At 51.0% G+C, this 12,240-nt stretch overlaps 1 protein-coding gene across 2 annotated transcripts in view; it reads left to right on the top strand.

Annotated features, from left to right (window-relative positions):
* The window catches only part of ERCC1 (ERCC excision repair 1, endonuclease non-catalytic subunit), a 32,829-nt gene that overhangs the window by 9,023 nt on the left and 11,566 nt on the right, over nt 1-12,240 (top strand). The window contains exons 2-6 of one of the 2 annotated variants that reach the window (XM_034986763.1): nt 1,286-1,391; nt 2,427-2,567; nt 8,398-8,509; nt 8,740-8,955; nt 11,886-11,989. In XM_034986763.1, coding sequence (XP_034842654.1) covers nt 1,286-1,391; nt 2,427-2,567; nt 8,398-8,509; nt 8,740-8,955; nt 11,886-11,989 — 679 coding nt within the window. Of the gene's footprint in view, nt 1-1,285; nt 1,392-2,426; nt 2,568-7,318; nt 7,928-8,397; nt 8,510-8,739; nt 8,956-11,885; nt 11,990-12,240 lie in introns of those variants that run through there. The other variant, XM_034986764.1, reaches the window with a different exon arrangement.

The raw sequence follows: 12,240 nt of genomic DNA, 5'->3' as shown, positions 1-12,240 counted from the left end.
CACCTAGCCAATTCCCATTCATTCTTTAGGTCTTTTTTTTTTTTATTTAAAGATTTTATTTATTTACTTGAGAGAGAGAGAATGAAAGACAGAGAGCATGAGAAAGAGGAAGGTCAGAGGAAGAAGCAGACTCCCTACTGAGCAGGGAGCACAATGCGGGACTCGATCCCGGGACTCCAGGATCATGACCTGAGCCGAAGACAGTCGGTAACCAACTGAGCCACCCAGGCGCCCCATTCTTTAGGTCTTTTATTTTATGTATGTTTGTAGGTATGTGTGTATTTATTTATTTAAGTAGGCTCCACACCCAATTGTGGGACTTGAAAGCACAACCCCAAGATCAAGAGTTGCATGCTCTACTGCCTGAGCCAGCCAGGTGCCCCTTTAGATCTCTTCTTAAATGTTCCTTTGACAGAGAAACCTCTCCTGTCCTCAGTTGAAATGATGTTCCACATTCTTCTTCTTTTTTTAAAAGATGTTATTTATTTATTTGACACAGAGAGAGAGCACAAGCAGGGGGAGTGGGAGAGGGAGAAGCGGGCTCCCCGCCGAGCAAGGAGCCCGATGCGGGGCTCGATCCCAGGACCCTGGGATCATGACCTGAGCCGAAGGCAGACGCTTAACCGGCTGAGCCACCCAGGTGCCCCAATGTTTCACATCCTTGTCCGTTATATAACACTTATCAGGTGTATATGATTATTAGTTCAGTGATTTGTAAACTTTTTGGTCTCAGGACCCCTTATGCTCTTAAAAATTATTGAGGACTCCAAAGAGTTGGGATTTTTTTTCCTTCAAAGAGTTATTTTTAATGTGCATTATATCTTTCAATAATTATTGCATTATAAATTAAAACTAAGAAATTTAAAAAACATTTGATTCATTAAAAAAATAAATAATTTAAAGAGTCAAAACTAAAAAAAAAAAATTAAAAAAAGTAATTTAGGGGCGCCTGGGTGGCTCAGTTGGTTAAGCATCTGCCTTCTGCTCAGGTCATGATCCCAGGGTCCTGGGACCAAGCCCTGTGTCAGGCTCCCTGCTTAGCGGGGAGTCTACTTGTCCCTCTTCCCTCTGCCCTTCACCCCTGCTCGTGCGCGTTCTCTCTCTCTCTGCTCTCTCTCTCAAACGAATAAATAAAATCTTAAAAAAAAATAAAAAAAATACAAGCTAAAAAATAAACAATTTCATGTCAACATAAAATAATATATTTTTTAATTGAAATAACCATATACTCCAAAACAAGAAAAAATTTAATGAGAAGAGGGACATCGTTTTATAATTTTTGCAGATTACTTTAATGTCTGGCTCAACAAAAGAGAGCTGTGTGTCCTCCTATCTGCTGCTGTGTTAAGTGTGATATTATACAGACTGCACTGTGAATGTGAAAAAGGCAGGTAAGTGTCTTAATATTATTATAAACATCTTAACCTCTTGAACCCCTTGAAAGAATGCTGGGGAACCCCCCCCAGGGTTCCGTGGACTGCAGTTTGAGAATCATTCCTTAGCTTCGGGTTCAATAAAGCCTAGAGACAGTATCCTGGGAAACTGAACACCTTTGGGGACCAGGTGACCTGGTTCAAAAGAAAGCTCTGACTATGAGCAAGATGAGCTTTATGTTCTCTGAGCTGAGATACTCTCTGAGCTGTGGTTTCTTCATCTCTAACGTGGGGATAGTAGTAAAATAGTAAAAGCACCTCTCCCTACTAAGGTTATAGTGAGACCCAGAGGAGATGACTCTCCGACTCAGGTCTGGCATGTAGCGTACAATAAACATTTGCTATTATAATTTGGGAAACATCATTTTATTACCAACAATTTTTATGCATGTAGTTAATTTCCCCCGAGGCCTGTCTTGTTCTGGGCAGTGCTAGGGACGCGGTGATGACTGAGACAGGCGTGGCCCTGCCCTTGTGGGTCACAGAGTTTTCATTTGTGAGGGACTGACCTTAGCACCAGGTCCCGAAGGGACACAGGGACACGAGTTCTTAAAAATGGGGAAACAGGCAAGGGCATTCTAGGCAGTGGGAGGAGCATGCAAGGAGCCGTAGAGTAGAGAGGGGGACAGCTCTGGTCTGGCGAACTGGCGAACGCCAGGTTATTGCGTTTCTCTGCCCCCAAGATGCTTTGGTCCTGTTGTTGGTGGGAAATAGGTGTGCATATTTGGGGTGTTTTTTTTGTTTTGTTTTGTTTTGTTGTTTTGTTTTAAATATCCCTTCCTTCCCAACCTCTCTTTTTGTAAAAAGTTAGTTCCTGGAGGGGCGTCTGGTTGGCTCAGTCCGTAGAGCATGCGACTCTGGATCTCAGGGTCGTGAGCTCAAGCCCCGCATTGGGCATAGAGCTTACTTAAAAAAAATAAAGTTAGTTCCTTGGTTCTGGGCCCTTCCGGGGAAGTCCCACCTCTGATCTAACCTCAGTCTCTCGTGCTGCAGATCCTCCCTTTTGCTGCATATCCAACCCCAGCGACCGGTGCAAACTTGGGACGGCCCGGCAGAAGGGGTGCCCGGGACAGCGCGGGGTCGCGGCCGGGCGCCTCCACTGCCCCCCATCCGGGGGCCGCCGCTCGGGGCCGGGTGAGTCAGTCCCCGGCGGCTCCCGCGTCATGCAGGCCGCTCCGCTCGGCGCTATTTCGGGCTCCGGGCGCTATAAATAGAGGCTCGCGGAGCAGAGCCGCCCCCCTCCGCTCTGGCCCCCCTGCGTCCCCAGCCCCGCCGCGCGATCGCCGGGCCGCGCGTCACTGCGGCTAAGTTTAGAGGTGGGTGGGGAAGCCGGCCTGGTCACTGCGCCCCTCGGCCGCACCCCCGCTTCCAGAGCCTTCGGATGGCGGCCCTGTGCCCCCCGCCCAGAGTTCCTCCGGCGGAATTAGGGGCGGGGGTCCCAATATTCTCCATCCCCACTCCAATGCCTCCGACGCGCAGAGGAAACTCAAAGTTAGGATTAGGGGAAGGTTTGGGGCTGGAGCAGGGGCCAGATTCGAGAAGTCACCCGGGGAACTGGAATTGCAGGTGGGATTTGAACTTGGGAGCGTTTGGAAGGAGACGCGGAATCAGAGTGAGGACAGGTGGAATACTCAAGCTCTCAACTCTGGGAGCGGGAAGCTTCGAATCCAGGATCCGAAAGTTCTGTTGGCGAATCGAGTAGAAATCAAACTTGGAAATGATGTAGAACCGAGGGCAACTTTGCCGCACGCGAACTAATACTAACAGGCTCAGCGTCACACTAACCGCACGCGGCGGGGCCTTTGTCGAGTCGGAAGTAGCGAAGCGGCCGCCTGCGCGGGGTCTTGTCCCGGGGCGGGGCGGGGGGATTCTGGAGGAGCCGCTCCCCGCCTCCCTACACCCCAAATCCTCTTGCGGGGCGCCATCGCCCCCTGGCGGAAAAGGCTCGAGTTGCAGGTTTGTTTGGCAATTGCATTCCCCAAAGGGAGAAACTAAGTCCCGCCCAGGTTGGCCTCCTTCTAGAATACACACTCTCTTGCCCTTGGATTTCAGGGATACATTTCCATGGTCCTTCTCTGTGTCGCTGGGGCCTCAGTCCCCTCATATGTCAAATGACCTATTGATACCTAAGGGGAAGATTATTGTGAGGCCTTAGCTCATAGTTAAGTGCTCAACCTATTTTGATGGGACTCCAGTTGGTGGCAATATTTTTATTATTTATAGAGCTCTCATCCTGTGACAGTGTGAGCCCCCCTCCCGCATCACCTGCTTCACAGCACCTTGCTTTATCTTCTTCGTAGCCGGGTGGCCGCCTGAAACTATGATTTGTGTGCTTCTTTCTCATGGTGTGTCTCCTCCGTGAGACCATCAGCTCCACAGGGCAGGGACCTGGGCCGACTTGTTCACCGCTGTGTCTCCGCTGCCTGGCCCATAGTACGTGCTCAATATGTAGGTATTCGAGGAATGGGTGAACCGTCCATCTCAATACAGTTCGCTGTGGTCTTACTGAGTCCTCAGCAGTACAGATGGGGAAACTGAGGCTCCCAGCAGTGTAGTTGCTTGCTATAGCCACAACAGCTCCAGCCCCTGCTGTCCAGGACTTGGTTAGGGCTATTTTATATATATGACAAACTCAAATAAAGCACCTACTGTGTGCCAAGTACAGTTTTAGGCACGTTCCTAGTAACTCATCCTCGGAATCCATCCATTATTGTTATCCCCATCTTATTTATTTATTTGTTTTTATTTTTTTTAAGATTATTTATTTATTTATTTATTTATTTGACAGCAAGAGAGAGAGACAGTGAGAGAGGGAACACAAGCAGGGGGACTGGGAGAGGGAGAAGCAGGCTTCCCACCGAGCAGGGAGCCCGGTGCGGGGCTAGATCCCAGGACCCTGGGATCATGACCTGAGCTGAAGGTAGACGCTTAACCAACTGATCCACCCAGGCGTCCCCCCAATCTTATTTATTTTGAAGTAATCGCTACATCCAACGTGGGGCTCAAACTCACAGTCCGAAGATCAAAAGTCGCTCGCTCTACTGACTGAACCAGCCAGGCACCCCATCCCCAATTTTGAGATGAGCAAACTGATATACACAGAGAAGCTGAGTTACTGGCACAAGGTCACACTGCTAGTAGATGACCTTGGGGGGGAATTACACCCAGTGATGAGCCTGCATAAGTAGGAGGGAGAATCAGGGGAATGGTATGCTTCCTATCAGCGACCCAGAAGCCAGGGAGACAGAGTACCGATATCTTCTAACTTTGCAAGAAAAATAACTAGGAACCCAGAATCGGAGATTCCAATTGTGAGGATGAAATGAAAGTATTTTGAGAGTAGCAAGACTCAGAACATGACTATGCAGAATGCTCTCTGAAAGAATTAGAAGTGAATGGACTCTAGCAAGTAGTAAAATAAATTTAGAAGGAAGAAAGTTAACAAAAAGTAACAGAATTGTTATGGGTTGACTCCTGTCCTCCAAAAAAGATATGTTGGAGTCCTAACCCCTGGTACTTCAGAATGTGACCTTATTTGGAAATAAGGTCTTTACATAGAGATAATCAAGTTAAAATGAGGTCATTAGCATGGGCCCTAATCCAATGACTGGTGTCTTTATAAAACAGGGAAGTTTAGACACAGAGAAAAGACCATACACAGAGAAAAGATGGCCATCTACAAGCCAGGAAACTCCTGCGGCTACCCGCAGCTAGGAGAGAGGCCTGGGAGAGATCCTTCCCTTGTGCATTCGGAGGGAACACAACCCTGCCAACACCTTGACTTTGGACCTGTAGCCTCCAGAACGGTGAGACAATTCATTTCTGTTACTTAAGCCACCCAGTTTTGGGTACTTTGTTATAGCTCTCCTAGGAGACTAATACAAAACTGTATTTATGAATCAATTTTACAAATAAAAATTATTTATAAAAAACTTTTATAGTAGGCTCCTAACAAAAGCTGGAATCATTGAGAGATGGAGACAGTCAATATATTCAGGTATATGAAAAAGATGCCTTTTAATGAACCCATCAATTGGGGCGCCTGGGTGGCTCGGTCGGTTAAGCGTCTGCCTTTGGTTCAGGTCATGATCCCAGAGTCCTGGGATCAAGGCCCACCCCCCACCCCCCGTGTTGGGCTCTGTGCTCAGCCAGGAGTCTGCTTTTCCCCCTCCCTCTCCCTCTGCCTGCCACTCCCCCTCTTTGTGCTCTCTTTCTCTCATGCTCTCTCTCCTTTTCAAATAAATAAAATCTTTTAAAAAAAATTAAACCATCGGGCGCCTGGGTGGCTCAGTTGGTTAAGCGACTGACTGCCTTCGGCTCAGGTCATGATCCTGGAGTCCCGGGATCAAGTCCCGCATCGGGCTCCCTGCTCAGCGGGGGGTCTGCTTCCCCCTCTGCCCTCTTCCCTCTCGTGGTCTCTGTCTCTCATTCTCTCTCTCTCTCTCAAATTTAAAAAAAAAAATTAAACCATCAATTCATTGAAATTCCAAATCTCAATCTCAATAGGATTCTTTCTGGAAGTAGAAAAGCAGCTGCTACAATCCATCTAGAAGAGAAAAGGTGTAAGAACGGTAAAGACAGGGGGCGCCTGGGTGGTTCAGTCGTTAAGCGTCTGCCTTCGGCTCAGGTCATGGTCCCAGGGTCCTGGGATCGAGCCCCGCATCGGGCTCCCTGCTCAGCGGGAAGCCTGCTTCTCCCTCTCCTACTCCCCCTGCTTGTGTTCCCTCTCTCGCTATGTTTCTCTCTGTCAAATAAATAAAATCTTTAAAAAAAAAAAAAAAAGAACGGTAAAGACAGGTTTGAAACTGAACAGAGGGGACTTGCCTGATGGGATCACAAAACGTATCAAAATAAAATCATTAAACAGTACATCATGGAGGCAAGGAACAGATGGAACAGATAAAGAGATTAATAAAACTTAACAAATGTCAGAAATAGACCTGTGTATATATGGGAATTTGGTTCATGATAAAGGTGAAATATCAAAATTGGGGATTGATTTTTTTTAAAAATGGTATTGGGACAATTGGCTGCATTCATCATAAATTCCTACTGTAGTGCATTTTTAAAAATAAGTCTTATATAGATTAAAGACAGAAACAAAATCGAGACTCTGAAAGTATTAAAAGTAATTACAGGGGCGCCTGGGTGGCTCGGTCGTTAGGCGTCTGCCCTCAGCTCGGGTCGTGATCCCAGAGTTCTAGGATCGAGCCCCGCGTCGGGCTCCCTGCTCAGCGGAAAGCCTGCTTCTCCCTCTCCCACTCCCCCTGCTTGTGTTCCTTCTCTCACTCTGTCTCTCTCTGTCAAATAAGTAAATAAAATCTTCACAAAAAAAGTAATTACAGGATATATTTATGACCTTGGGGGTATGGCAGGTCTCTTAACACACCAAAAGCCAAAGTCAGCACCGAACAGAGTGATAAACAGGTGTGAATAAACACTATGAATTCTCTGTGACATAAATAAATAAATAGTTAAAATACAAAGTACAAGCTAGGAGGGAATACTTAGAATACACATAACTAAGAATTAAAATCGGAATCCATAAAGTACTCCACAAATTAAGACTAATAAAAAAAGGCACACAACCCCATTTAAAAAAATGGGCAAAGGATATGAGCAAGCCATCCACAGAAGACAAACTACATAAGACCAATAAACTCACAAAAAGATGTTCTCTCTCCTTAGTAACCAGAGGGCCGCAAGTTAGAACAGTGTGATACTGTTCTTTCGGGAAATGACTAATTCTAACTCATCAACCAGGTCTCTGCTCAGATGTCCCTTCCTCCAGGAAGCCCCTCCCTACCCTGGGGCTGGGTTGGGCGGCCCCTCCTCTCCCCTCCCCTCCCCTCGCCCCGGCGGCCCTCCCCTCCCCTCTCCCCCCCAGCCTTGCTCACTCCGCGGGTCGTCACTGTTTGGGAACCCGAGTGTGTCTCTCCCACTGGACTGGGAACTCCAGAAGGACAGGAGGGAGCTATGGTTGTCAGTGGTCACTGCTGAGTCGCTCGCACTGCCCGGCACACGGCCGGGAACAGAGGAGGCGCTCGGGGGGTACGGGTGGAATGAGAGTGAATGAATGTGGAAACCGAGGCCAGGTCAATGGCAGAGCTGGGATGTGAACCCAAGTCTGGACTGAGAGGAGGAACCTTAATTTGATCTCCCGTCATTTTCCCTCCCACTGAATCCTGTCCGGAGGCCGAGCACAAGGAGGTGCCTCATAAGGGCATCGAAATTGAACTTCTCGCCAACCAGAGACGTTCAGGCGGCTAGGTCGACGGCTCTGTCCAACCCAGACCTCTGCAGTCCTCCAGGACCATAGAGAGCTGCGCGGGGACCGCCCCTCTCGAAGCTCTACCCCTCTGGGGAACGGTGAGGGCGGGATCGAGGGCTAGAGAGGCCGGAAGTAGGGCGAGCCCGGGGACGCGCTGGCCGCGTCGGCGGTGGGACGCCTCGGTCCCTCTCCGGTTTTTTACTCGCGGCTCGGGGGCAAGGAGGTGAGTCCTCGCGGCGCTCCGACAGTGGGGCTGGGTCGAAAGGGGCGGGTGGGGAGAGGCGACCGGCAGCCACAGGAGCCAATCAGTCGTTGCAGTGTCTGAGAGAGGGACGAGATGGAGCGAGGGGAGGGTATCAGGTGCGAGCCCTGGGGGCGGGGCGGAGGGGTCAGAGGCTGGACTGGGCAAACGGAAGGCGGGGAACAGTGAGGGCGGGGCGAATAGAAAGTGGGGCCCTCGAGGGGCGGGGCTAACGAAACACCTGGACCGGTAAGGGGCGGGGCGAGCTGAAGGTGGCGGCTCCGTGTGGGCGGGGCTTTAAAGAATCTAGGGCACTGGGTGTTTGGAATTTGATGCTGTGCAGCCCCGGGATTTTGGGGGCGGGATAGCTGGGAGTGGGGGTTCCTGCTGGGAGGATGGGAATGCCGGCGCTGGTGTCTCACTCGCGCCCGCCGCCATGTCTTCATTTTCAGGCCCCAGAAGAACCTTGGGATGGACGAAGAGGGAGTGCGGCAGCCCTCCGGGCCACCCGCGAGGAAGAAATTCTTCATACCGCTGGGCGAAGATGAGGCCCCTCCTGCAGGGGTAGGACGAGGAGATGAGGAGAACACTGGGGAGATGGGAGCCACGGAGGTCGCTGAGCAGAGGGACGTGAAATGACAGTGAACAGACAGTAAGGGTGTAGACAGGGAGCTGGTGAGGAGGTGACTGCAGTGGGCCAAGGGAGAGAAGGTGGTGGCCGGGACCAGTGCAGAGGCTGAGGAGTGGGGAGAAGGGGCTCGATTTAGATTTTGGCACTCTCTTCCCCTGCACAGGTCAAGCCCTTATTCAAATCCACCCGGAGCCTGCCCACCGTGGAGGCCTCACCTCAGGCAGCCCCTCAGACGTATGCGGAGTATGCCGTCTCGGGACCTCCAGGAGGGGTTGGAGCTCCACACCACAGGGGGCCAGAGCCCCTGGCAGGAGAGACCCCCAATCAGGCCCCCAAACCGGGGGCGAAGTCCAGCAGCATCATTGTGAGCCCCCGCCAGGTGAGGAGGGGATGGAGAAGTGGGGCTTTGAGGTTTCTGGTGGGAAACACGGGTTATGGTGGGGAGTTCTGGTGGGCAGTGGAAGGAAGTCTGAGCTCTGGCCTTTTTTTTTTTTAAGATTTTATTTATTTGTTTGACAGAGACACAGCGAGACAGGGAACACAAGCAGGGGGAGTGGGAGAGGGAGAAGCAGGCTTCCCGCTGAGCAGGGAGCCCGATGCGGGGCTCGATCCCAGGACCCTGCGATCTAGACCTGAGCCGAAGGCAAATGCTTAATGACTGAGCCCCCGAGGCGCCCCTGAGTTCTGGCCATTGTGCTCTGGGCTGGGCCCCTCTTTCATAGATCCATTCAAGTACTGCGTGTGGGTTGAGATTGCTCCATGTCATATTGTTTTGTTAGAACAAAAGTACCATAGACTGGGTAGTTTAAACAGCAAACATTTATTTCTCACGGTTCTGGAGCCTGGGAAGTCCAAGATCAAGGCGCTGGCAGTCAAAGTGTCTGGGAAGGACCCTGGTTCATACACTGCTGTCTTATTGTGTCCTCAGATGGCAGAAGGGGTGAAGAAGCTCTCTGGGGTCCTTTTATGAGGGTGCTAGTCCCATTCCCGGGGGCTCCACCCTCATGACCTAATTGCCTCTCCTCACCTCCTAATACCATCCCATTGGGGGTTAGGATTTCCACATGTGAGTTTTGGGGGGGACACAGAAGTTTAGTCTATACCACCCTGACTCTTCTTTTTGGGGGTGCGACCGCGTTAGTGCAGCTATATTTCCTGTCCTCCGGGTTTGTTGTTTCATTCAAAGACGATTTCTTGAACGCAGGCCTGAGTTCGAATCCTGCTCTGGCATGCAGCAGCTGTGTGATCTTGAGCAAGTGCCTTAACTCATCTGTGCCCTTAAAATGAGGTTTCGTCTGCTTGTGATCACACTGAGGTACCAGTTTACCCCCATGAGGATGGCTCTCATCAATTGGCCAAAGAAGGGTCTCGAGGCTGTGGAGCAATTGGAACCCTCCTAGGCTGCTGGTGGGAATGCACAATGGTGCAGCTGCTTTGGAAAACAGTCTGGCAGTTCCTCAAACACTTAAACATAGAGTTACCGGGGCGCCTGGCTGGCTCAGTTGGTGGAGCGCGTGACTCTTGATCTCAGGGTTGTAGGTTCGAACCCCATGTTAGGTGTAATTACTTTAAAAAATATAATTTATTTTAAAGATTTCATTTATTTGCGCGGGCGAGAGAGAGAGCAAGCTGGGGGGGCGGGGCGGCAAAGGGAGAGAGAGAACCTCCAGCAGACTCCCCTCTGAGCATGGAGCCTGATGCAGGGCTCGATCCCATGACCCTGAGATAACTACCTGAGCCGAAACCAAGAGTCGGATGCGTAACCAACTGAGCCACCCAGACATCCCCCCCAAAATAAAATCTTTAAAAAATAAATAAATAAACATAAGAGTTACCAAATGACCCAGCAAGTCTACTTCTAGGTAGATGTTCAGGAGAAATGACAACATACATCCGTACAAAATCTGGTGCCCGAGCAGTCCCCACAGCTTTGTTCCCAATAGCCAAAAAGTGCAAACAAATCACATGTCTGTCAGCTGACATCTGGCTCCTTTCACCCAGCGTAAGGCTTTCAGGTTCCTCCACGAGGTAGCACGTGTCCAGGCTTCCTTCCTTCCCTTTGTGGGCCCAATAGCATCCCGGCATATGGAGGCGCCCTGCCGGGGTTCACATCCCTCAGCTGATGGGCTGTCCATTGGGCTGTTTGTACTTGTTGGTTATTCTGAAGACGCTGCCCTGAACATCTGTGTTCAGGTTTTTTGGTAGACGCGGATTTTCAGTTCTCTTGGGGATTTATGCAGGCTAGGTCATGGGGTGACTCTCTGTTGAGCTTTTTTAGGAACTCCCAAACCATTTTATCTAACGAGGCATCATTTTACGTTCCCACCAGCAGTGGGTGGGGGTTCCAGTTTGCCCAGATCCTCACTACCTGTCCTTGTCTATCTTTTTGACCGTTTTGGCCATTCTAGTGGGTGTGAAGGGGACAAAGGATTCCTTTTTTTTTTTTTTAAAGATTTTATTTATTTATTTGAGAGAGAGAGAATGAGAGACAGAGAGCACGAGAGGGAAGAGGGTCAGAGGGAGAAGCAGACCCCCAGCTGAGCAGGGAGCCTGATGCGGGACTCGATCCCGGGACTCCAGGATCATGACCTGAGCCGAAGGCAGTCGCTCAACCAACTGAGCCACCCAGGCGCCCAAAGGATTCCTTTTTTAAAAAATATTTTATTTATTTATTTGAGAAAGAGAGCACGAGCAGGGGGTAGGGGTAGAGGGAGGAGCAGACTCCCCGCTGAGCGGAGAGCCTGACGCGGGGCTTGATCCCAGGACCCTGAGATCATGACCTGATCCGAAGGCAGACGCTTAACCGACTGAGCCACCCAGGCATCCCAAAGTAATCCTTTAAAAATGAAAATAGGATCCTGTCTCAGGTAGACATCCCACCTGGAGGAGGAGGAGGAGAGGAATGTGTCCATGACCAGGCTCTGGTCTCTGGATGGTGGGGCTGTCCCCGAAGGAGGAGGGGAGGTGTAAGGGCTGATGCTGAAGGCACTTGGGATGCAATGAGGCAGACATCCTGAAGGAAGTGTCCCACAACCCCAGGACACACACATGGGGCCAGGCAAGAGGGCTGAACTGGAGAGATTCAGGGACCCTTTAGTTAAGGCCCAGGGCTGGGGGGAGGGGCCTAGGTCAGAGCCAGAGCACCAAGGACATTTCAGGCTGAGGAGGTAGACTCTGAAGAGGAGGAGGACAGGCACAGGCAGGGAGCAGGTGGCGAGGTGTTGACAGCGATGGGGGAGGGGGGCCCTGGGGTGGCAGTGGTCCCAGGGCCATCCTGGTTAATGGCTTTGGCCCTTCCTCCGTCCCCAGAGAGGCAACCCCGTGCTGAAGTTTGTGCGTAACGTGCCCTGGGAGTTTGGTGACGTGCTTCCCGACTACGTTTTGGGCCAGAGCACCTGTGCCCTGTTCCTCAGGTGAGCTCTGAGGGGCTGCCGCACCTTCCAGAGACCTGGGAGGCCTGGGAGGGTATGCCCCCGTGTTTTGGACCATTCAGTGGGAGACCTTTGGGTGTGGCCCTGTTGGCTCTAGGCCTCGGTGGGACCTTGTGTGGGAGGAAGAGGTCTTCGCCTGGAGGTGCCCAGAGCAAGAAGAGCTGCGGGCCCAGACCCTGGGTCTGAGGGAGGAGGGGGCTGGGGGCCTGGACTCCTGGGTCTGAGGGAGGAGG

This window comes from Mirounga leonina, unplaced genomic scaffold, assembly GCF_011800145.1.
Source record: "Mirounga leonina isolate KUSES-001 unplaced genomic scaffold, KU_Mleo_1.0 Mir_376, whole genome shotgun sequence".
In the NCBI taxonomy this organism is placed as follows: Eukaryota; Metazoa; Chordata; class Mammalia; order Carnivora; family Phocidae; genus Mirounga; species Mirounga leonina.
Note: the sequence above shows the minus strand (reverse complement) of the source record. Positions and strands in the feature narration are given on the sequence as shown.